Source organism: Rhodnius prolixus, unplaced genomic scaffold, assembly GCF_049639745.1.
Source record: "Rhodnius prolixus isolate KJV_2025 unplaced genomic scaffold, Rpr scaffold_4, whole genome shotgun sequence".
NCBI lineage: Eukaryota > Metazoa > Arthropoda > Insecta > Hemiptera > Reduviidae > Rhodnius > Rhodnius prolixus.
In genome coordinates, this window is record NW_027411614.1 from 1,789,216 (window position 1) to 1,816,282 (window position 27,067).

The 27,067-nt window shown below is 36.8% G+C and overlaps 1 protein-coding gene across 2 annotated transcripts in view; it reads right to left on the reverse strand.

Annotated features, from left to right (window-relative positions):
• LOC141455642 (nephrin-like) overlaps window positions 1–27,067 on the reverse strand; it is a 258,998-nt gene that overhangs the window by 22,421 nt on the left and 209,510 nt on the right. For both annotated transcript variants that reach the window (XM_074130861.1, XM_074130862.1), the window contains 4 exons: window positions 12,390–12,542; window positions 6,259–6,447; window positions 1,358–1,648; window positions 942–1,241 (listed from right to left, as the gene is read on the reverse strand). In XM_074130861.1, coding sequence (XP_073986962.1) covers window positions 942–1,241; window positions 1,358–1,648; window positions 6,259–6,447; window positions 12,390–12,542 — 933 coding nt within the window. The remainder of the gene's footprint in view (window positions 1–941; window positions 1,242–1,357; window positions 1,649–6,258; window positions 6,448–12,389; window positions 12,543–27,067) is intronic.

A 27,067-nucleotide genomic window follows, 5' to 3' on the forward strand; every position in this document is an offset into this window, starting at 1 on the left:
TGTTGGTTTAGTGGGTTCGATTTCGCGGGGTCTAGCCCTTGTATTTTATTTAATGGTTTAATATGAGAAATTTGTAGTAAAGTATGTTAGGTGGTTATAGGCTAGACCCGCAATGCTAAGATGTATTGTTGGTTTAGCGGGTTGATTCCACGGGTCTAGGTCTTGGATTTTATCTAATAGTTAATATAAGAAATTTTGTAGTAAAGTATGTTTGTTAGTTGTAATTTTGTTTGTTTGTTTATTTTTATTATTATTTTTTTTAATCTGTTTCACAGCTACTGGAGAAGAAGTTCAATGATTGAGGACCCCCAGATTGGCGAACAAAGGGTACATGTAAGGGAACAATGTGATATAAATATTCTATTCAGAATTCTAACGAATGCATCAAAACCAAATGAAATCACATTAACCGCAAATATTGATTAACTTCTAAAGTTCTGTGGATCCAAACCTTGAATTACGGTTCTCTGCTAGCGCCCGTAAATCGAGTCCATATCCTGAAATTCGGCATATAGGTGTCAGCTTCCTGCTTCCTCCTTTTTTTTTTTTGCCGGGAGATTTGCTGTCTTGATGGACTAGAGTGAGGATTTTACTGGATTTTCTTATCCTCAGCCTTCATATTTTTAAAAATCATATTGAAACAAATTGTTCCTCTCCGTTTCTAATGAATGCATGCGTGAGGAATAGCTAAGATGTTCGTGGGTAAACGATGGTCAATATTGGTCCCAGAGTAGACTTACAAAACAACGTGTTGTAGCCAATGGACTTGACTACCTGAAACTGCACAGGTTCTGGGGTCCTGGATTCCCTCAATTCTACCCTGGGAATGACCAAATGGACCGCGTACCCGACCATTAATGAATTACTTGACGCTGCAAGAAGTGAAACGTCGAAGGCCGACCCATAAAATACTTTAGTAAATTCTACCCAGAACTACTTACATAGAACGTTTATAGTGTGCGTGCTGACGATATTTTCAGTCAGCTGTTTGTTGAGACCGTGACAGATGACGACTAGAGATCGTTGTTCAGGCGCCATAACTGCAGTCGTATTCGATGTAGTCACCCAGCCGCCTTCAGGTGCAGTCACTGTTCGTTGGGTTGCATTTCTCACTTGTCGACCGCCTATCGTCCACTTTATATCTGCGGGTGGATTACTGCTGGCTGTGGTACACGTTAAAGGAACTGCATCGCCTACTCTCGCCTCTGTTGGACCGGAAATGGTCACTTGGGCTGGTGCAACTGTACAAAATATGATTCAGTTATGATTTTAATTTAAACGAATCAGTTTAACTAATATTTTTCATTTTTCTTAAAAAGAAACAAGAGAACACAGAAAGAATGACCGCTTTCCTTACATAGAACTGTTAAATCAACTTCCGCCTTGAGCGGTGCAGGGCTCATAATGTTGGAAGCTTCACATCGATATTTAGCCTTGTTATCGCTGGCGTCAGCAGTGAATGTGTAGATATTTTCTGATAATCGTCCGGCTGTTCTGTACGCCATTCTGATTTGTTCACCATTTTTATACCAGATTAACTGCGCTGGAGGGTTTCCACCTCTTGAACGACATACCAGTTCAACAGTCTGCCCTCGTCGTATGGTTTCACCATCAGTATAACCTTCAATATATGGCAGTCCAGGTGGATCTGGAAAAAAGAAGAGAACATTTAATTGGTTTAACTTGTGAGTCAGGTTGTAACTATGACTACGTATGGAATCAAAGCTTCCTTGGGTCTCTTTAAATGTCAAAGAAAAATAACAACCGCACATAAAGACCGCGGTATAGGGCAAAAATTCAGTACTGGATTCGCAGCAGTTTAAACACAAATCGGTCAGTAGCCTCAAGATAAAAAACTAGATTAGAAATAAATCTTTCACAGAAGCATTTCTACAAACAGACAAAGACACAAGTATTTAGATCACCCTGCGCAGCCTGACTGTCCAGCAGTTAGAAAAAGGAGTTTCTACTCTTTCATGGGATATTAAAGAAGACCTCTGACAGGAAGAACTGGAAGAACATTCACCAAGATACACGCTAAATGCTCTCCAATCTCAAAAAAAAATTGATCTCCGCCCAATTTGGTCCTGATTTTACAGCTGAAAGACAATCCTCAGGAAAGCACAAGACGGATTATAAAAGTTTTTGCCACAACTTTGACTTAACCAAAATCCCCTGCAAAAGGAGAGACAAGGAGTTTAAAACATATGTATTTACAAATAGAGTGTGTTGATTTTATCAGCTTTTATAAATTTTGAAAACAAATACAGTTTTTCCCTGATTTTCCGTCTTTTACTAATCACCCAGAATTATAGACTACAGGGTGACGGAGGAAATCACGGATATTGTGAAAACTGTTTCACATTCATTGTAATCGGCGAATTTCAATGCGTTTACTTCTTATTATCAGCAAGAAAACTTTAAATAATTTTTGAATAAAATAATACTGTTGATTCATTTTTTGTTTTAAATTTCCTTATTTTGCAAAGATAATTTCTTAAAATAAGAGTTATATTTTTGATTTATTAGGAAAACTGATAACTAAGAATCTAGAACAGTGTTTCCCAACCTTTTTTTTTGGCTCGCTACTACCACTTGGTAGTACATCATGCTAAATTGTACGAGGGTCGTTTGAAAAGTCCGTGCAAAAATAAAAACTACTTAATTTTTGGGGGTAAACCTTTTTTGTTTTTCAACATAGTCTCCTTTTAGGCTTATACACTTCGTCCAACGCTGCTCTAGTTTGTTGATCCCTTCCGAATAATAGGATTTGTCCAAGTCTGAAAAATAGCCATTCGTTTCTGCAATCACCTCCTCGTTTGAATAAAATCTTTTTCCCGCCAGCCATTTCTTCTTATTGGGGAACAAATAGTAGTCCGAGGGAGCCAAGTCTGGAGAATAGGGGGGATGTGAAACGAGTTGGAACCCTATTTCCATTAATTTTGCGACCACAACTGCTGAGGTGTGAGCTAGTGCGTTGTCGTGATGGAAAAGGACTTTTTTTTGGGCCAATCGTGGGCGTTTTTCTTGCAGCTCGGTTTTCAAACGGTCCAATAACGATGAATAATATGCACCTGTAATAGTTTTACCCTTTTCCAGATAGTCGATGAGGATTATTCCTTGCGAATCCCAAAAGACAGTCGCCATAATCTTTCCGGCCGAAGGAACGGTCTTCGCCTTTTTTTGGCGCAGATTACCCCTTGGTGACCCATTGTTTAGATTGTTCTTTGGTCTCAGGAGTGTAGTGATGTATCCATGTTTCATCCACAGTGACGAAACGACGCTTAAAGTCCTGCGGATTCTTCTGGAACAGCTGCAAACCGTCCTTGCAACACTTCACACGATTTCGTTTTTGGTCAAGCGTGAGCAATCGCGGCACCTATCTTGCGGATAGCTTTGTCATGTCCAAATGTTGATGCAAAATATTATGTACCCGTTCATTCGAGATGCCCACAGCACTAGCAATCTCACGCACCTTCACTCTTCTGTCATCCATCACCATATCATGGATTTTATCAATGATTTCTGGAGTAGTAACCTCAACAGGGCGTCCAGAACATTCAGCGTCACTTGTGCCCATATGGCCACTCCGAAAATTTTGAAACCACTTATAAACTGTTCTAATCGAAGGTGCAGAGTCACCATAATGTTTATCAAGCTTCTCTTTTAGTCTCCTGAGGCGTTTTGCCTTTCATAAAGAAGTGTTTAATCAACACACGAAATTCTTTTTCGTCCATTTTTTGAAAATCACTCGACTTCCTCGATTCAAACGAATGCCAAACACAAAGAAATAGACCGATCTGGCTGAAACTTGGTGTGTGTTCTTCCAAGAGATGCTACTAACTAAACATAACCCCGATACGCGCCAGTAGTGCTATCTCTCTGACTTTGCACGGACTTTTCAAACGACCCTCGTAGTACTTCGTAAAAATGTTTGTATTTCGTGAAATTTGTTATTCCGAGTGTGTTATTTTATTATTATCATCTTTATTTGTATAGAGATACAATGTATCTGTTACAAAAGGAGTTCGAGTTCATGTTCACTTTATAAACTTTGTAAAGTGTAAGATCTTAGTTTTAAAACTTTTTTACAAATTAAATTTAATGTTGCTTGGATAGAGCTTACAATCCAGTCTCTTTAAGCAGATCTTTACACAGTAATCATTAAAGTTCGGTCACATGATAATTCTATTAAATTTTTTTTATCTTTTATTGATAATGACGTAGCTTTTCCTAAATTTTCTTTTGTAGAAGTGGGTTTGAAATTCAATTATCCTTTGTGTTTTTTTTCGGGTTTTGGGAAAATACTCCATGAATCCTGTTAAATGTGCTATTATATTTCCTCGTATATCTTGAGACAGACTTACTTTATTACTGTAAATATTAACAAATTTACTGTATAATATTATTAATGTAAAAGTACCATCAGAGGGGGCTGACGCGACACAACCTGAATGTGAGGTTACAGCCTAGGAAGGTTCAGCGTCATTTGAGTGTTTACTTTAGATTGAGTGTTTACGTAGTTTTCATAGAGTGTTTAAAGACGGTTACTTATAAACTTAGTAATTTAATTATTCTTTTCAGGTATTTTATTTGTTTTAATTATTTATTTATGTACGATTAATGTTTTGTATTAATTTTTATTTATAAAATATAATTCTTTTCAGAATAATAAAATCTGTTTTAAAAAACCGTCTTACAAATTAAATTACTAAGTTTATAAGTAACCGTCTTTAAACACTCTATGTAAACTACGTAAACACTCAATCTAAAGTAAACACTCAAATGACGCTGAACCTTCCTAGGATGTAACCTCACATTCAGGTTGTGTCGCGTCAGCCCCCTCTGATGGCACTTTTAGCGTCATTTGAGTGTTTACGTTAGATTGAGTGTTTACGTAGTTTACATAGAGTGTTTAAAGACGGTTACTTATAAACTTAGTAATTTAATTATTCTTTTCAGGTATTTTATTTGTTTTAATTATTTATTTATGTACGATTAATGTTTTGTATTAATGTTTATTTATAAAATATAATTCTTTTCAGAATAATAAAATCTGTTTTAAAAAACCGTCTTACATTAATTATAATAATTTTTATGAATTATAGGAAAAAAACGTATCTATGATATTTTTATGATTTAATTTTTCATGTCCGCCATTATTGATTATTTTTCTCGTACCACCACAGGTTGGGAAACGCTGATCTAGAAAATTATTGAGTTTTCTTTCTTATTGATAATTAGTTCTTATTCTTTACAACTATTGCTATATTTTGCTTATTTTCCTTTTGTATGCCTTTTTAACGTCTCTGTAATGTCTTTTTTGCTTTCTTATTCGATTACTTTGGTTTAGCTTTTTTTAATTTGTTTTGTGGGTGTCTTTTTCAATGCAATGCTGTAATCTATATTTATATTTCAAAGTTTTTAATGGTGCGCTCTGTAAAGGGAAAACACAGTTGCTGTAAAGGGAAAATAGAATTCATATATTACCCAAAAGGTAGTATTCTCTGTTTTTATATATGGGTAATTTTTGAAAGGATTTATAAACCAACATTTTGGGCAAAATATAAGAAAAAAAAAAAATTAATTTGATCTAGAGATAGCTGAAAGAAAGGTACAAAAAGAAATCCTTGAGAAAAAGAGCACAAAGAAGAGACAAAAACTTTTGCAACATAATTCAAGCTTTAGTTACGAGAGAGGAGAAGAAAGCTCTTAAAGGAGCAAATGAGCATAAATAATTAGGAGGAGAGAACATGCACACAGCTATGCACAAATAAGCCCCTGTACTAATTTACCAAGAGCACTTAACAGATGAGTAGAGAATAGCTAACCCGTAGTACCGCAAGGTAGCTTCTCTCCTATAACACAAAACGGCGTCGGAATGCTTTTGTAATGCTGTAGCTTCCATTCTAGCGATTATGTGACTCGTTAGATCTCATTCTCTCTCTCACTCTGGTAGTGGTCACTTGATACTGCCGCTGTTGGACAACCAACTTTACAAGCTGCTTATTCCCTGGCCATGCTTTAGTTTTACCTTAATTTCAAGTATGATCAATATTTCTACCATAAAATATAAATTTTATGTAAGAAGAACACAGGTAAAACTTTTTCTTATCTATCTTAGCTCTAGCTTGATGAATTTTTGTTCTTATTTTTTTGAGAACTTAAAATTATTCAATTGAAATAAAGTTTTATTGAGATGTATACAGAAAAAAAAAAAAAAAAAGAAGAAGCTATACAATTGAACAATTTACTTACAAAGCACGCTAAGTTGTACGGTAACCCTGAGAGGCATGTCAGGTGGAAGTGCTTCATGTCTTGCTTCGCAAGTATAATCTGCATAATCATCTTCGAATGTTGGTTGAAGGCGTATCTTACTGGAGACGTTGTAACGTTTTGCCTTTTTAGATGGCAACTCTATTTCTGTCACTTTGTCTTCTCGTTTATCTGAAAAATAAGAACGTGGAAACAAAAAAAAAAAAATGTAGTAATAAATAAGAAAAATATGGTGTATTAATTAAAAGAAAAAAAAATGGTAATAAAGGGAGATTCTACAAAACTATGGCAGATCAGTTACCTAGACAACCATGGTTTAAGGGGAACTATCACTAATAAATGGATTGTTACGACAATAAGCAGGCTGAGAGCGAACCACGCGGTGTGTGGATCGTATCTTCACAGGAACAACAAAAAGGTCCTCTCTCCTCTTTGCGTAGATTGCAATGAGGAGGAAGATTTCAAGACAATATAATAATGGATATGTCCACGTTATGTGGTAGAAAGGAAACGAATATTTGACGAAATATACAGGTATTTAGATGCACCATTTCGCTACGAAGACATAATATTCTCCACCAACATCTATGTACTTAAATCTATAGCAAAGCTAGCAATGAAATATGAATGTATTTAGAAGGTATAGCCGATTAGAATGAATGCAAGAAAATGATTAGAGAAGGATTACGGTGATTTTAATTTCGGTTAAGCTATAAGGATGGCAGGAATATAGAGTACTGATCCATCCATTAGCTGTAGTTTATTTAAATAGTTGTATATAGTAGAGGGATGAATGTGTGAAGCGAATGTATTTATAAGTAAGAATGGAGAGTGAGTGATATTCTAGTGATAAGCACCTAGAGGATGCTGGCTGTATGGCGGAAGCCAATGCCAAAAAAAAAGCAAAAAAAAAATTACTTTTCACTATTTTTGGTGACTGATTCACTGTTACAATAGGATGAAAAATATAACTGCCAGTTTCAGTCATGATACATTTCTATTATGCCGAGCTTTCGACCTAGGGACTAGGTCCATCTTCAGGGCTAATTTACAATGTACTATTTTACATCAAAAGGGTTGGTGTGTCTTCTGTCTTGTCTGCTCAAGGACAAAAACTCAGAAAAAGTTTAGTTGTCTTCAATACTATGCTGTAAAATTGCTCCTGATAATTCTGAGGATCAGTTCATGTTTCTTGAAATTGAGATCACATACAAAGGAGCCATGTGTAGTAAAATTATTAACCTTAAAGGATTCTTTTAACCTTACAAAATGGTTACTGGAGACTTAACCAACATACAGGATGTACAGGATAAAGTATAAAGGATAATAAGGAAGAAAAAGTAGTCTCGCCTTAAAAAAATTAAAAACTTTGGTCCGTGTGGAACCAAATCCCCAAAGACTTCACATCTCATTTCCCAAGTTACCTTTGGGAAATATAATATTACTTTTAAGGACCACCTCTATAAAATAGGAATATATTCTTCATCGGTTATGTAATCGTAATGCGGATATGGATGCACCCCAAATAGGTGTACTTGGACACTGTTTTAGTTACGTACAAGCTGGGGAGCTAGGTAACAAAACATTGGTCTGCTTGAAAGACAGTGGTATCGTTCCCCACGCAGTTCCAGTAGAAAAGCAAGAAACTAATTACGTCATGGTTACATCGCGATAAGTCATGAAGTGGAGGATTCAATTCGAAACCAACGAAGAACTGATTCATAGCAAGAGCGAAAGACATCAATTAACAATTCTAATCTAGCTTTAACCTTATATAAAATTAAGAAGAATACTATATTCTGTTTTTTAATGGACGCTACCGTTTATGACGTCATTGACGCTAGCAGAACACTATTTTTTAATTTTGTCTGTCTATTTCTTCTTTAACCCTCAGATGACGACAGAGAGAGGGCACAAAAACAGAAGGATCAGGGTTTGACGTAATTTCAATTTCTTCAAGTAAACAAGGAGGGTGTCGCTGTGTGGGTCTGTGTGTGGGTGTGGAGCTGACGAGGGGAGGAAAAAGGCACAACAACTAAAATATCTCTAATTTTTTACAAAGGGCTCCTATGAAAAAGGCCAAAAATATATGTTCTGATTTTTCTTGTCTTTTTAAATTAAAAAAAAATATATATATTACTTTTTAATGTAATGTCTTTGCAGGTGAGAGAATATTTAATAAACAAAGAGAAGGAGAGGTCCTTATTCCTGTTTAAAAACCTCTGGGACTCAAACTTAAGGGGGAAAAACAGCCATCTTTTACTTAAACGAAGTCCCTAAAAATGAACTTCCTGTCAGACCAAAACCAATAGGTTTTGGGTATGTACTTTTTCGTTCTCAAAAACTACACGAAAGCGGATACAGTTTTGTGCATCTCAAGTATTTAGAGATGACTTCTTAAAGTCCACAGAAAGGTATCCAAGGAGAAGATTGCAAAAATTGAAGAACATTTTTTTTTTGATTACAATTTGTTTTGTTCTATTTTACTGGGATAACTCTGCTGCCAAGACAAAGACAGTCTTGCAATCGAACATGAAGAGTTTGTATTTAATTTAGTTCCTTATAAATTGTACCTTTGGCCATCATTTGATGGAATGTTAAGGATAAGGTGGCAATACCTTCTTGAAACATTTTTGAAGTATATTTTGAGATAAACAACTGAAAAACTAAAGGCTGTAAAACACAATAATAGGCCAGAGTTACAGGAAATGTTTTTTATTTTCTTATTTTTATAAGAAGGCATTGGATATCCTGTCAAAAAAAAGAGAAGGGAAATAACTGAACGATCTGCAAATATTTATCTTCAATTTAAGATCAAAGTAAAGTCAAGGCGGTGGGGGGGCCTCACTCTTCCTCACTTCCTGTTCAAGGAGGAGTTTTCTCTTGGAACATGAAAGCGCTTAGTCGGATGTAAAAAGGAACGGAAATGGCTGCGAACTTTTCCAACATTCATTTCTACAAATGTTACTACTTTAAAGGTAATAAGAAAAAGAAAATTTTTTTTTTGTAAAAATAACTAGTTGGAAATTTGTTTTTCACAGCACCTAGTTATTTGGAAATTGATGAACAGGATAGCTGAATGATTGTACACCTTTTACTACTATTAGGAAAAATTTAAAGCGATACACCTAAACGAAGTCCTGTAGCAATTATCACGACTCGCAAATTGACTTAAAACTTATTATAGCAGGTTGAGTGAAGTTGTGAAGTTAACTAGTTTTCCTTGAAAAAAAATATCGCCTTTTTCTAGATAATCGTGGAAAAATGCCTAAACTCATGACTTGCAGACGGCTATTGACGACCAAAAACTTACCATCCTTATACTCCTAGACTTCTCCAAAGCCTTTGATATCGTTGACCATCATATCCTGCTATCTAAACTACAATCCCTCTACACCCTCCGTTGGTTCCAATCTTTCCTGTCTAATCGTTCCCAATTCGTTGTCACTCTCGATAGTAATCCTTCTTTACTCCTTCCTTTGTCACGCGGTGTACCTCAAGGTTCTTCCCTATCTCCCACCCTCTTCTCCATTTACATCAATGACCTTCCTCTTTCCATCTCTCATTCCCAGTATCACCTCTATGCTGATGATTTTCAGATTTACCTATGCTTTTCCCCGTCGGATTTGTTTGAAGCTGTATTTAAACTTCAAGAAGACCTCAATAATGCCTCAGCGTGGGCCACGAACAATAAGCTTACCCTGAATTTAGAAAAGACCAAAGCTATAGTTATTGGCTCCAACCCACTCCTTAAATCATTGGCTCCTCTTCCTAATCTTTTCCTTTACAATACCCCAATAAAATATTGTTCCTCTGTGAAAAACCTTGGTATCACTTTTGATCAAAACCTATCTTGGAAAAACCATGTTTCCCATATCCCTCGTCGTTCCATCCATATCCTAAAGCAGTTTAATAGTTCCCGTCACCTTTTTCCAATTAAGACCCGGCAACTCCTAGTTTCCTCTCTTATATTCCCCCATTTCGGACTATGGTTGCACAGTGTATGACCGGTCTTTCTGGTGATATTGAAGCTAAGCTCAAGCGCTTCATGAACTGCTTCATAAGATTTATTTTCAGCATTTCCAGAGACTCTCGCATTTCGCACTGCTACGATGAGTTGAAGTGGCTTTTTCCTGTCTATCGCCGCCAATATTTTTTGGCTTCTTTCCTTTTTCAAGTCATCCAGTCTCAAAGGCCTTCCTATAGTTTTCAACTCCTTAAGTTTAAATCCTCGATACATTCCCGTAATACCAGATCTCGCACATCTGATCTCTATATTCCCTCTCACCGTACCTCATCCTTTGACAAGTCCTTCCTAATACGTGCTACTTCTCTCTGGAACTCCTTGCCATCATCTGTCCGCCATACTCCCTACCCTATCCATCTTTAAATCCCGTCTATTCAGTTATCTCCTTTCTATCCAGCTTCCTCCGAAATTCTAATTGTTTTAATTTATTTCCTTAATTTCTGCTGTTATTTTTATTTTCACTTTTTGTAAATACTTATTTATTTATTTATTTTCTGTTTAATCACAGGCCAAACTATTAAGGCCTCTATTTGTTCCTGTATTTATTCTTAGGGGACAATTGTCCCAGAATAATAAATTTCTTTTCTATTCTATTCTAAACCGATTTTCCTCAAACTTGGGAGAACCTTTTCATTTTTTTACAGAAAAGAAGAAAAATCACTATAGAAGGGGCACTTTACTGGAAATTTTTGAATCCATTGTGATGATATCTAATATTTTTGAATAAAATTTAGAGTTATCAATTGTATTATTGATTACCAATAAACTAGTAGAATATAATATAGTGCATGAAATAATACTATGGTATTTGTGGTAGTGAATTATTATTATTGGTTGGGGGGTGGCTTTTGGTCGCCAATAAATGTGTGCCAGGTCCACCATGGGAGAGAAGCATAAATCATGCCCTTTCTATGGTGACTCCACCATTGGTCAATAGAGAGACTTGATATATTAGAACTGACTGGCTGGGGTACTTCTAATACCACATCATTCGCCACAGAATCTCCATCATATTTAACCAACTGTTCTCTTGATTATCTTTAATTATTACTTCTTTCTTTCTTTTTTGTATTGGAGGGGGTATGTTCTTTTGTTTTTCTTAAAAATCTCTTCGCGATTGAGTCAAAATTGAGTTCATGGTCTGGCAATGAAGTACAGTTTTTTAAAACTCAAAAAAATACATTTATTTTTCCCCACTAAGTCCTGCCTTTAAGTTAAGCTTTGTCTTAACTTTGTCCAGTGAATAGATTCAAAAAAAAACTTGAAGGGTGATTCTGGAAGGTGTGCCCAATACTACGACTGCAATTAATTACCTCTCAGTAGGTTTTCCACCCACAAATTTATTTAGATTTGGGAACAATAGGTAGAAGTTAGAGGGTATCGAATCGGATGAATGCAGTGGGTGTCCAAATAAGTAGTGCTTGCAACTTCTAATGCCGTATAAAGAATCTATTCGACTGAGCAAGTCGATTGACTAACTTGCACCAACAATACAAAAACCAAATTCGATAGAACGCCCTTTCTGTGCAAAATCGAAAACTATTCAACTTATGCTAGTATAAACTTCAGTTTCAATTCGAGACTAAGTTTGTTTTTTTATTTGCGTATCGATGAAACTATAAGGTTATCATTCGTTTAAAGAAGGCAGCGACATTACTCTTCATCAAATCTACCACATTCAATTCTAGATTCCGTCTCCACGGTAGCCGGAGCGGTTATAAGCTAGACCCGCAATGCTAAGATGTATTGTTGGTTTAGTGGGTTCGATTCCCAGTGTCTAGGCCTTGAATTTTATTTAATGGTTAATATGAGAAATTTGTAGTAAAATATGTTAGGCAGTTATAGGCTAGACCCGCAATGCTAAGTTGTATTGTTGGTTTAGTGGGTTCGATTCCCCCGGTCTAGGTCTTGGATTTTATTTAATGGTTAATATAAGAATTTATTAGAAAAGTATGTTTGCTAGTCGCCTCCGTCCACGACACCTAATTTAGTAGCTGGACGTGAAGCCTGCCTGCAAAAATAGGCAATTACTTTACTACTAATTCTAAAAAAAAAAAAAAAAAAAATATAAGAAAGTACAATTTACCTAATTTTATTTCCACATCTCCTCTGTACCAGACAATCTTAGCGGCTGGTTTCGAATTCTTCACTAAACATTCCAAAGTAAATTCTTCATTTTCTTTGATCTCTATTTTGGAATTTGCAGCATGGCCGACCATTTCTATTGATGATGGAGGAGCTGGAAGAGAAAAAAACAAACCTTTTTTAGTTATTTCAAAGAAAAAAGAAAAGGAAAAATATGTTGGTTTGTAAATAATGTATTGTTGAATAAATTATGTATTGTTTCAGTTAGAAATGTAATACAAAGCACTGTGGTGATTCGGCGGAGAATTCTGAACGGTAAGGTTTGGAGAGAACAAAGATTAGAATGCTTCTTGGATGAACCCTTTATTCCAAGTATGACTTTAAATTGATTTCAGAAGTACTAAATGTGATTTGCTCCACTGAGTTGGGATAATGACTTTGATGGACAGAGGTAGATAAATCAGTTTTTGGGTAGAGATTTTGTCTTTACTGTTTACCATAGCGCACTAAAATATATGTGTGAAGCCGAAATCTTCAAAACCAAACTGATTGTTCTATCTTCTAATCATGGAAGAAAGTTCGAAACTGCTCAGAGTATAGAATAACATCCGGTTATTGAATAAAGCAGTTTATTAAAGTGAATTTAAGCCCAATTTCCCCAACCAAAAATGGAGAAAATTCACCCATAAACCATTAGGCGGCAATTTTCCCTTTTTATCAAAATATTTGCAGATAGATTAGAAGAGATGGTTAAAATTATTAATAACAAATCAAGTTGACAGTGTTTACACAGTTAAGTTTTCGCACAATATTAATAAATGGGTTAATCTTGATGTACTGTCTCTGCCTGCTTGAGGCATTAATACAAATTAATTAACTACTCTTAGCTTAACTAAATATATGAGATTTACTGATTTGTAATTATCTTAATATTTGACCCTAAATTATAACTTGAAACTCACTAGTTATTACTCATCTTCCTTCAGAATATTCTAGCCTATATATAAACCTTCCATAATTTCAACAGGAGAGGATGAGAGAGATAAGAGAGGGACAGATTAGTTATGGAGTTAGTATTTAGTTATAATGTAAAGTAATATATATATTTCCTTGGTTTCCAGGAGGGGGTAGATATACCAGAAAGTGAGGAGAAGATGTCGTTCAAGTATAAAGCAGGAAGATACAGGATATAATATACTCTTGATTAAAGTGTGAGCACGAAATATATGCCCACTATAAACCACGAAGTCCCATAGTTTCGCTTTTAGTAAAGCTAGGATACTTGGGAAATTAATTCCGAGTCGTGTACATATTTAACGTTGCTAAATGACAAGCTGCCAACCAAGAGGGAGAGGGAGAGAGAGAGGTCGGGATAGTGGGGGAAGTTAGAGAGAAGTGTTGGGGGGCTATCTTCTAACTTCGGGGTGATTTGCGTATGATGTAACGTAACAGTGCAGGGCGTCATTTATTTTAAACATCATCTTCCAGGTAAACGTGCGATTATATGTAATATGTAACCAAACTATTGTATACTCTATTCACGGTCCACACCAACCTGTTATTTGGTTTTATTTGGTTCATCTTGAAACACCCATACAGTCGACTGCTGTTTAGTTTCCGGCTCATACGCATATATCCATGATTCGTCACCTTACACAAGTCTTTTGAAACACCGCCATTGTATTTCTTAAGCATTTGTTTGCACCAATCGACCAAACGAGCATCTTTTTGAGATTTTGTCAGATTATGTAAGGATCCAACGAGAACAAACCTTTCTCACGGCTAAATGATCATGTAATTTTTTTTTTGTATATGCTGTTGGAACTAATGCCTAAGGTTGCCTCAATCTCACAGTAGGTCACATGACGACGATCTTGCATTATTAGTTTTTTGCACAGCATCAAATGTTTTCTGACACAATAACTGATTTTGGACGACCTTCACGACTTTCGTCGGTGAGCAAACGACGACCACGATTAAAATTCGTTATACCAGCGTTTCACAGGATGGCAAAGGATGGGGCTTTATCGCCAAAAGTGGAAGTAAGTTGATCGATGCACTCCTGTCTTGATAATCCACGTCATTGCCTGAAAATCCACGATTTTCACGAATTAATTCCACTTTATTCGCTGAGACACAATTTTCAAGTGACAAGTAAACAACACAAATCGCGCTCAAATAACAAAACGTTCTGAAGAAGGTTATGGTCAAAAATGTCGAAACTTTCAAAGTGGCCAAACACTCAGTCAGTTGCCAAGGCTCAAAATATAAGTAGTGCCCCTCGTAAAATAAAACTTTCAAGTGATGTTACTTCTTTACAAGACCCGAGGCTAAAAAAAAAAAAAAACAACATAAATCACAAATCAATCGTCTCCAGCCCTGACTAAATTTTATCCTTTCGATCTCTACTTCAGGTGACCCGGTAACTTCGCAGATTCTTCTAAACAGGAAGTCGAAAACATAGCTAATGAAAATGCCTTTTCTGGGCAACTTTAACATTTTTTTTTTTTAAATTTAAAAAATACTTTCGAAATTCTGGGATAAACTTTTGCTTGCTTTTATTCTAAAATATTTTTAGCTTTTTAATAAATAGCCTGCCCAAAATATTATACGATAGCTGTGCTTAGGAAAAAAGCATTACCCTTTATTTTAAAAAAAAATTGCATAAACAAAGAACTTTTACTAAAAGCTGTTGTTCCGCACTATCACGCTTCTATTACCTTATTAAAGTAAACAGTAATAAAAAGTTTAAACAATAAAAATTATTGTGCATGAGGAGAAAAAAAAGAAAAAGCAACTAAATTCTGTTTTATCTAAAACCCAGACACTGTATATTTATTTCAGTTACAATGGTACACAGAGGTTGGGGCAGCACATACCGACCAACATATAGTGCACATATATACGTACGAACATCACTCGGTACATATAAACATAAATTACGGCAGTTTCCCCAGCTTTTTTTTTTTTTAAAAAAAATATTTATTTATTTAAATAGTACCGTTATTAAATTTAAGATGGATACATATCAGCTATTTTTCATACTAAGATAGAAAATCCAACTATACGAGGTTTGGCTATTAAATAACGAGACTGATGCTCCTATAGAAGAACTATGCATGCGCCAAATCCTAACGACCGACAGCTGTGCAGCGTAAAGCCTTCTTCTCTTTCGATTGCAGCGTCTCTCACGTGTTTGTAGAGAAATCTGTCTGACCAGAACCAATAGTTTGTGTAAAGGGTGTTTGTTTCGTTTTGTCGAATTGTCGTGAAATTTCACATCAAAACTTGGTAAAAACCGCTACTGAAATTAAAATTTAAAAATTTATTAAAAGAAGTTTATGGCGATGAATATTTTAATCACGTGCGCGAGTTTTTTTGTGTGATTCAAGCGTTTCCAAGATGGCCGAGAAGACCATCGGAGATGATGACCTCCTGGGTCGCCCTTCCACGTCCAAAACGGATGAAAATATCGATTATAATTCATCAACATTACTATACGTGAGGTGCTTGCTCAACTCCGTGAAAGAGTGAGGGAAAAAACGACCCGATTTGTGAAAGAACAAGTCATGGGGTTCTCCATCAAGACAAACGTCGTCGGCTCACACTGCATTGTCTGTCCAAGACGTTTCTAGCCAAAAGTACAACATCCCAGTTTTTAGGCCATCCGCCTTATTCGCCTGACCTGGCCGCCCCATGTGACTTTTATCTGTTCCCCAAAATCAAATCTGCATTAAAAGGGACACGATTTCAGTCCGCTGTGAAGCTGTGAAAGAAAAAGCGGTACGCGTCATACAGGAGCTCACAGAAAAAGACTTCCAGCACGGTTTCAAACAATGGTAAATTCGCATGGAGGGGTGTATATTGAAGGTGATAATAACTAAATATGTATAAATTTAAAATAAAATGTTTTACAGCAATTTTGTAAATGTTTTATTTTATCAGTTCTTAGTTATTCCAAATCCTTGTGTACCTGAATAGTTTTTCTACAAAACTATTGAATACGCAGGGCAATTCTGCCTACTGTTTTATGAGAGAGGAGGACTCTAGTATTCTCAGGATTTTTTTTTTAGAATTCTGATGCTTCTTTACTGCTTTGTCTTTGGTCTTCGAGGTTCTTGAACAATGTCTGTAAGCGGTACTTATAATAAATTTAAGTTTAAATAAAAAAAAAAAAAAAACACAAAAGATTTTAAAGAAGTATAATAGGAAAAAAAAATTATAAAAAGGCACTTCAATTTTTCTTGGTAGGCCTAGCTCAGAGGAAAATCTGTTCGAGCCCTTTCCTTTTTTCAACCAAAGGACCTTAATGTTTCATGACCCCCCTCCACCAAAAGACGGAAGTTAGGAACCCAGTTTTTTTTTTGTCACGTCCAAGTGACTCTTGGATAAGTCTAACATCACCTTAAAATGATGAAGGTGATGGAAGACCTTGCTCCTTCCTACAAAGACAAAACTACAGGGGGAATGAGAGAGAGAACAACCAACACCAGAGCCACCTGGTGGGTAATTAAGGTACGGTTATTTAATCACCTGTCCCAGGAGTCTTGTTGAATAGCGCATAGATGGCGGTGTTGGTAAACGGCTGACGCTTTTTCACTTGTTAAAAAACGCTCATTTTTAATTTCAATTCAATTACATCCTCCTTCTTTTGTTCCTTCTCTGTGTCTCTCTCTTTCTCTCCAACCAAGACTTTATAAATGGAATTTAGAGAGCAAAAAGGAAGAGAAGATAATCACGCAGTTTTCCCATCAGTCTTGATAGCAAAGGGAAAAATATATATGTAGAAAGAATTCAAAGTAATAATATCAGTCTTCGTGGATATTGTTACGAAGTAGAAGTTTTAATTGGCTAAGCTAGACAGGAGAACAAAATTAATTAGCAAATAAATTCTTCCACAGAAATTTAATGTTAATTTTGAAAAAAAAAACAGAACAATAAAATAAATACAATCTCGTGAAACGATGCAGCATCTTCTTGTACCGCAATTGAAGTCTTTTTTCATTTCATCTTTATTTTCACTGCATCAGTACATTTCTGCTATAGGTGAAGCTGATACTGCTTGATCCATTGCAAAAATATATGAGTAACATGAGGAGAGAATTCACCCAATGGTGGAAACACTCAAAGAAAAACAGCAGTTCACCAATTATGCACTGGCACTTTTACTTCTTTAAGAAGGAAGAACACGTGGCGCTTCAAACCTTCTTGGTAGATTTTCTTGGTCAATGCAAAGGTTTTTGAATGAGTGAGGAAACTGAGGCGAACCAAAAAAAGGGATCTTGCAGTTTTTAGAAACATCACATGAACAAGGAATTCTTGGTGAAAGAGATCTTCCAAGAGGAAGGATCGCCCCATAGTAACTACTAAGACCTTACAAGGTTATGTTCTACGTGAATATTAATCGAACAGCTGACTTGATACTCTTCGCAATGTTAGAATAGAATAGATTAAATTAGGGTGGCCTCAAGGCCTACGCCACTTGCGACCCCTTTGGATCTATTGTGGCTCCCCGATTTTTAGAGCATGCCCTCCAGACCCGTCCGTTTAATCAGACTCTTAATTCTGGAGAGTGACTCCTGGGTAAAGCTCTTCAGGCCTTGGTTTTTCCTCCCCCGAGAAGTAACATCCTTAGCCACAGACAAGCTCCTCACACTGACACAACACATGCAGTGCCGTTTCCTCTTCTTCCTGGCAGAACCTACAGAGGCTATTATCTGCCAGCCCCATGCGATGCATGTGTTTTCTGAGCCTGCAGTGGCCAGTTAATAAGCCTACAATTATCCTTATAGCCCCACGGCCTTGACGGATTAATTCTGCAGCTAGCCTTGGCGAATGAACTCCTTTGCCTGTCTCTGTCCAGTGGTGGCCTTTGCAATGTTGCCAACTAGATTAGATTGTACAAGACGGGCGGTTCCACCAAAAAAGGGGAAGGAACGCAGGCAATCCTGATGCCCATTGTTCCCCGCCCACCCCTCATCTCATGAGAGATACCGGGGTTTAAAAACAAATCCGGCTAAAAATTACCAGATGCTAATATAATAACCTAACAAAGTAGCAACAGGACACTAGGGAGCTTGACGACTCAATCGCCCAGTGCACTGAATAAACCTAGAAAGTTCATTAAGATTACCAGATGCTACAATCTCCGGTAGGGAGACATTTGACCTTCCGAAGACGAGGAATCTAGTTTTAGAATAAACTGGGCACACCTCAACAAAGTGCCTCACAGTTTCATCGGACTCACCACAGCCAGCACAATTTGGCGACTGGATTAGGCCACATTTAAAAAGATGATATGCTAAATTCGCATGTCCACTCAACACCTGAACCAACTGGCGGATCCGGGACCTGCTAAAACCAACCATATCCGTTCTTGACAGGCCAAGGATTTCCTTAGCCTGGCGGCAGTCAGTTCGGGATCTCCACCGTTTCCGATGTTCTTTCAAAATCCACTGTTCCACCTCTGTTCTACAACGTCGATAGGATACAGGGATAATGGGCTGAGGAGTCATTGTTATCAACGCAGCTCCTTCCTTTGCTGTTTCATCAGCAAGTTCGTTACCCGGAATCCCAGAATGACCAGGAGACCAAGCAACCGAAACAGTATTCAAAGCTCCTAACAAATTGAGAGCAGCATGACAAGAATTGACCGAAATTTGGTTCCTATTAGGAGAGGCCAGAGCTTTAATTGCAGCCTGGCTATCCGTGAAGAACCTAACATCAGTGTCGGCAAATCCCTCCCAGCGGAGTAAAGTAGCCGCCATCTCAATGGCAGCCAACTCCGCCTGAAAAACAGATGCCAGTGGTGGCCTTTGCAATGTTGCCAACTAACACTAGCAAGAGTTTAAATTCCCTGAATTGTGGGTGGTGCCTCAAAGAGTTTTTTAAAACGCATATCTTTCAATGAACCAATTTTGATTCTAAAAAATTTATTACAAATTTGAAGAGAACTTATAAGTTAAACAACTGCAGTCATTTATAAATAAAATTATTACAGAATATTTAATGAATAATCATTATTCACCTTTCTTAATAAAGAAAGGTTGCTTACTTGAGGCAGTCATTACTCAAGCGATGAAATAACACCAGGTTTATTAATGAAAGTATAAAATCGCCAGCTCTGATAACCATTCTAATGAATGAGCAGTATACAAAATAAAAGAACAATAAAATGTCAAATTCATTAAATTTATTTTCCAAGCTGTTAGAAAAAGAAAAACGACAAAAAATAACGGTGACCCAATTTTATTTAAACAAGATAACAGAAAAGCTCACGAAAAACCAAAAACGAATTAAAGAGAATTCCATTTTCCAATCCATTAATAACTTTTCTTCTTTCTACAAAAGGACGTAAAAAAACACGAAGGGGGATGTAAAAAATATGAAACAAGATTAAATTTTGTATCATTTATCAAAGTAATCGAGGTTAGATTCATATTTCTAGTTAATTAATAAAAATTGTGGCGTATAATGTAAACAGTTCATAATTATTTGGGAAATCAAAACCTGCGGATGTTTTGATTAAGAATTCGAAGTGAAGATTTTCACTGAAAATACAAGTTTTGACTGAGCGGATTGTGAAATTAATCTTAAAAAAAAATTGGTGCTGGAATGCTGCTGGAGACTAGAGAAAGTTTATTCTTCTAGTCTGGGTTCTTGGTCGTATGGAGATATCGAGAGTAGAAGAAGTGAATAATTAATGGACAAATTACGAGCCCTTCTCAGCCCTTTATTGGGTTCTGGAATCTGTTGTTGGGACAGAATCTGGACTATTTGCCAGAAACGCGAATGGATTCACAACAACCATCTGTATGGATGAGATCGGTGTGTCGTTCCAGCCAGTTTAAATGCTCACTGGGATGTTAGGAAAGTGCTTAACAGTAAGATGATTCTGAGGGTCTGGCCAGGGGTGATATCTTTCAAACACTTGGTTGTATTCCGTTTAGTGGGTATCGTGGTTTTTGAGGAGACATCACAATGGGACCCACACTATTCTTCTATCCCCTAAGAACTTCTAGGATCTGGGGAGTTTTGAGAAGGATATTTCATCTACTAGGGTAAAGTAGGGTGAGTTGGCCACCATTTTATTTGGAGGGTGCCTGCAAATTTTTGGTAAGGGCTAGGCTTACTTTATTATTATTTTTGGAAACCTCATACGCTCACAAACATAAGATAAGGAAAAAATTTCAGAAAAAATGCTAAGGGAAACATTTTTACACATTTATAATATCTGGTAAGGAGCTAGTTCTTCTAAACCTCTTTAGTGTTTTTATAAATAAATAAAGACATAAATGAACTGTTAAATGTATAAGTTTGATTGAGTGTGTGTGTGTGGTTATGAGCTGGAGTTTGACTTGTGGGTTCGCTAAGCCCCAATAGTTGCAAAAATCAACTACCTCTGCAGGGCTCTATGAGTATTGTGTGAGTCGTTGGAGTATGAGGGCAGTTTTAAGACTAAGCAACCCGCAAGGATACTAAAATCTTTGAAGAAGTCATCTTCCCATAATTTTTATTCCTCCCAAAAAAGGGTCTCCAATGATATTCTTTAAATATCGCTTTCACTAGCACACATTTATGAGTACGTTTTACTGGTAAATTAAGTTTTTAACGATTCTTATGAACTTCAATCATAAGTTTTTTTTTCTCATCAAGTGAATTTTATGAACAATTTAAGAGAAGAGAGTTCGAAAAAAGAAGTAGACTAAGGGCTCGCTACCTTAAAGATTACACAATCAAAGATAGTAAAATAGCATTTCTTTGGTTCTTATCGTTTGAATCTTAAGAGCGAATTCATCGTCAGACGTTTGTTAATATCAAGTTCTAAGTATTCGGCAATGTTTCTTAAGCTTAGCTAGAATAATTGAGAAATGGACAAGTATTATGTGTGAAAGTAATACATGTGATAAAGTAATAAAGTACTTAAAGTAATGACATTTCCCTAAATTCACTTTGATTTTTCAAATTTCCCAAACTATATTTTCAACCCATCTGAGCGTATGGAATAGAGCTGTGGGGTTCAACCAAACGCTCCAATCTCCAAAGGATTCAATCTCTACAATCTACGAATACTTCGAACTATTTGTACATGCTCCTTTTTATGTCTCCCAACCTGGACTATACCTTAACATTCCTTTTGTCACACAAGTTGCTAAAACAAGATAAAGAAAACTCCACTTCAACCTGCAAATCTCATATAAATCCTCTAGCTAAAAATCTTTCTTCTAGAACCCTTCCTGACAACCCGACGACAAGACGCCTTAAAAGACAGTGGCCTCGTGATCTCCTCTCCAGTGAAGAGAGTGGCTAACCATATAATATTTGGGAGTGTTACCACTGGGTAACTTCTCCACTCGTATTCATTGTTACTGTTATCACTGTTACTTATAGCGCCCACGCGCTGATTGTACCATAAATAAACGCAAAAAAAAAAATATTTTTCAACGAAAAAGATGTAGGGGCATTTACGTGCAATTTCTTGATGAAATCTGATTTTGAGGACATTTGGACATTGTTGGCCAAACTTCTAGTCGAATTAGCAAGATTGAACTAGTTTTTAAAACATCCGATGACCTTCAGGTGGTGCACAGCTATTTTTTAGTTAGTGAACTTAATCGTGAATTAAATTAAGCTAAAGTTCAACACACATGACTATCAGTAAGACGATATCTAGTAGAAATAACAACAATAATGGACCCAGACTTGGCACCTACCTCTCACTCTAAGTAAAAGAAAGCAAGTCCTGGGGATTCTGCAGAAGGTATCACCCCACCCAGTTGAATCTTTGAAAGGTTGGCCCAAATCAACTCTGGGTAAATTGACTCTTTAAATGGCTGTCCATTTAACTTTTCCTCCTGAACTTATAAATCAATTTATATCAATCTAAATTTAATCAATTGACTGTCTTCTACAGGTGATAAATCAAAGATTTAATTTTATCAAAACGGGGTGAAGATATATTTTACTGTCAAGTTATAAAAGAGGAATACCATTATTTTTAGACGCCACGATAGCCGAGCGGTTTAGAGGCTAGACCCGCAATGCTAAGATGTATTGTTGGTTTAGTGGTTCGATTCCCGGTGTCTAGACCTTTGGATTTTATACAATGGTTAATATGAGAACTTTGTAGTAGAGTATGTTTGCTAATCGCCTCTGTTCAAGTCACTTAATTTGGTAGTTGGACGTAAAGCCCGCCTGAAAAAATAGGCATTACTTTACTTTACTTTTACTATTATTTTAAACTCGTTGAAGGTTTTTTTTTTGTGGGGATGAGGAATCCATCTTCCAGAATTCCTTGATGTGATCCTAACTCAACTTTTTCCTGTAGAATAGTTAAGGATTCTTTTTTCAAATTCTAATTTTTTACTAAATGTTAGTTCGCTTGTCCAGGTATATGGTAAAAAAAGAAGTTTTTTTGAGGATAGCATGACGTCATTGACGCTGGACCTCTTCTTAATTTAAAAAAATTCATGAAAAGCAATAAGGTTTTTTGAGTGGATATTTTAAGGACATTTAAGGAAGCTTTCCGTTCAGTTAATCAGTCAGACAGTTCCCTTAGTCCTTATAGTCAACCTGGCAGTCATTTCCCAGTGGTCTGCCCCGTCAATTAGACAGTCACTACCCTAAGTCAATAATTCAGTTTGTTCCTCAGGGCCATTCCCTTAGTCAGTCAGTCCTTTAGACAATTAGTAAGCCAATGTCCTCCAGCAAAAAATGTTTCCGTATCAAGCGAGCACCGTTCAACCCTCGTACAAGTCAACTGCGCTTCAAGGAGGAGCGCTTCAATACTACTGACATCGACTCTGCTGGCCTTTTTTTCTGAATGTCAAGACTGCATTTCAAGACGTCATGACAATTGCCCAGGAGTCTATCAGGAGAGAATCAAGAAGTCGCGATGTATTGGAAAGAAAGTGGCAGAAGTCTTAAAACTACATCAAAGAAAAAGGAATCACAAATAAGCTCAGCCAATGAAACTAGTTTCTTACAAGCTCAGCAGTTAAACAAACTCACAATTGATTCTCAGTACATCTTGGACACTATCTTTGGTCTTTGCTATTCCATACATTTCGACACTGTGTCTACTTCAGGGGGGGGGCAGTGGAAGTACATGCTTTCAAGCCTCACTGATCGCAATGAGAACTTTAAAAGACTTGCCATGATTTTTGTTTTGAGTTAAAACTTAAAACTTAATACTGAATCTGAGAGATATAATTAAGTCGGCTGACTTGCATAGTAACATCACGTATTGTTTATATGTTCACAATAGGCCGAGATGAAGATGTAGAAGAATAAGTAGAAGATTGAGCTACTGGAATGAATTACGAGTTATCTCAGCGGTAGGTTAAAGAGGGCAAGAGGCACACCGTTGTTATGGATACGCTAGTATTAGGTAGTTTAACAAGAGGTTGATGACGCCACTGTTAATCTAATTAGTTACTATTAGAAACAAGTTCTGCTGCTGTTAGTGGAGGAGATGCTGTTTGTTTGACTTAGTTCGGCGAGCACAACAAGACCGAAATTGTGAGGCTGTTCATGTGTGGGTGTTGCTCTCTCCCTCACACCCCCCCTCCACACATTTCCTCTGATTACATCAAACATAGAACTCCAAGGGCACTAGATCATTCTTCTGTGAGACTGTTTAGCACCTCTTGCAACAAGATGGTGGAAAATCAAGAGTGCGTGAACAATCGAGCGTAACTTCATTGGTTTCTATTATAGTAAACGATTAAGTGAATTTAATATGTAAGCATTTTGAATGTAACCTTTCTGTAGAACCAAGGAGTATCAAAGCCTTTCTCCGACTTCAAGTTACCTTAAACGGGACGGTTTTTCTGGTGTTGGAGGAGAGCAAGCATAATTATTATGAGAGGAGGGCATGATTGCGCCCAAATAAACATCCCTGCAGGTCCTCATTGTAACGGCTGTTTGACTGGGGTATTTGTTGGGAAGAATCTGATCCCCCTAAAGAAAAGGGGTGAATCAAAGCTACTCTGAGCCATGTTTTAAAATAAATAATGCCCAATCAAGAGACAGGAAAATCGCCAGTCTTGCTTATGGTCCAGTTATAACAAGAGGGAAAATTAATGATTTATATGAATCCCGGAAAAGCCAAAGTTTTCGCAAAAAGATTTTCTTAACAAAACAAACGCCAGGATCAGTTGGGAAAGTTTTTCTCCCCCACTTTTCATTGTTCTTTATTTTTCAATATGATTTAGACTATTATTCCCAATATATACACACACATATATATATATATATATAAAGATGTAAATCCAAAGAAGAAATGAAGCAATGAGAAAGAAAGTCTTGACTGCTGCTGTGTATTAATGGGCAAGAGCCGATCTGAAGATTAAGAACAGGAAACTTGGCTGAAGCTCAATATTATTATAGAAAGCCGTGGAGAGTTGCTTTGCGTCTTCATATTCCATCCGGTTGCCACTGCTCACCCTTCCCGCCAGGTTTTAACTATATAGCCCGCGCACCCTACCGCAGCAGCGTAATAATATATTATTTATTGGATGTGACAAAAACCAAAGAAGAAAGGATCAGTAATGCTGAAGTATGGGAGAGGGAGAGTGGGTGAGGGAGAGAGAGAGAGAATCAAGCAATAGAGGGCGGGAAGTTTTTGGAGACAGCCCAAACTGGGCGCGCTCACTAGGGACAGGAATTTACCGCAATCTATGGGGCATTTTTTTTTGTAAAACTAATTATACAACCTTTTATTACAATAATTTATTGGTCACATAAATAAATGACAATAATAGCAGCGGTGATGTCCAGATTAATGGCAGAAAAAAACTGTGGCTATGTCATGGACACGGCCGTGTGTTGTTATGTGAATACGTTTACGTAACGGGTTATATTTTTTATATAAAATATTTTTATTCATGTATTTAGGATGAAATCAAGGAAACAAATCGACGATCGAACACAATCTATGCCTATACAGTCCGTTGTCGATGTAGAAGCGATTTCGTCATCCACTTGCATAATTTCAACCGCCCCAGCTACAGATGTACTGGACACCGTCGTTGATCCGCTCGGCCGCATTCATTCTTTTCCGTTCCCGGCACAACTTGACTCGGTCATATGGTGTTTTATTATTACCATTCAATTGTTCTTGAGAAGCCCTTTCCAACCGTATACGATCTCTGTATTTGGTTTTGGCTGTTCGACGCGTATAAGCCGACATTATATATTTTTGATAATAATTTTTTATTCTAACACCTTATTATATTCACTGTCACTATTTTACACTAATGTTTTATATACAATCGATATATTGTGACGACAGCTGAAAATTAAAACTTAAAGAAACATCGTAGCTTCCCCGAGTCAAAAGTTATACTAACTAATTGCAAATCTCGATACGCAGCAAAATGATCTCAAAATGGCGGCGCTTCCCCCTCCACCGCGCGCGATGCGTCACAGTCCTCGCTTATCGTCATGAATTCTTTGATCCTTTAGCTATCCAGTGGTCTAATTTAATTTTGGATGTAGACGATAGATTCGAAACTATAATGTCAAACTTTATCCCCCCCCCAATTTTGTTATCATTAGGTTTTTTGGATTGCCTCCATATGATAGCAAATTTAAAGACGTATTCACGTCAAAAATTATCTACTGCGGAATAACCGGACGACTTCCTCTTATTGTTCGTAAGAAAGGATTGTAACTAAAAAGATTTTGTTTTTAAATTTTGAATTATCACCGGAATTAACCGTTTTGAGGTTCATTGATTCCATCAAAATGATGGCTGAAAAAAAACACTTCCGGTGGACGGATATCTCATATGAAAATCTTATTCAAAAATTTAACACGCAAATAGCTGGACATCAAAAATGTTAAATTACATCAATACGATTTGTTGTTTATTTTTCCACTTATCCCCTTCTTCTTGCGAGTCTTCTTATCCATTCAGCGAAGAATTCTTTGCCTTGATCTTGAAGCCAGTATTCGTACTTTTTTCTTTAACCTCCTGGATACCGTTTGAACTTGATGCCATGTAAAGGCTTCTTTCACTGCACCAAAAATCCGAAGAGGTAAGGTCAGGGCTATAAGTAGGATAAGGTAGGAGCTCCCGATCCACTTTGCCAATAGTTTCCAGTGTCAGTTATATGCTGCATGAGGTCGTACGTTTTCTTGAAGAAGAAGCACTCCTTTGCTCTGCCATCCTGGACCATTTCCTCATCGGCGCGAGCTTGTCTTTGTTCTCAATCAAGTCTCTTGTAGTACAGGCTGTTGATACTACTATCGTACACACTCTAGCGGCCAATTTTAAACTTTTCCAATCCACGCGTGAAAACTCGTCCCAGTTCATGCAACTACTGTCTCCTGTACTGTTTGTTCAACCGAAAGAATATTGCTGACGGTTGTACACTTTCTGTAAAAGTAAAAAAATCGGATCACATAACGCTGTACTCCAAGAGAACTTTCTTCCAGCGGGCCACACCCATCGTAACTAAGAGCTTAAAGGTTATGTTTAGGTAAATATTAGTCGAACAGCTGACTTGATACTCTTCGCAATGTTGCCAACTAACACTTGCAACAGTTTAAATTCCCTTCGTCGCCTTCACTAAATATGTTTGTCTATTTCTTTATGGAATAACGCCCTCCATACTTTTTTCTGAAATGATGACAGAAAGCGTTTGAAAATGGCAAGTTAATTAAAAATAAAAG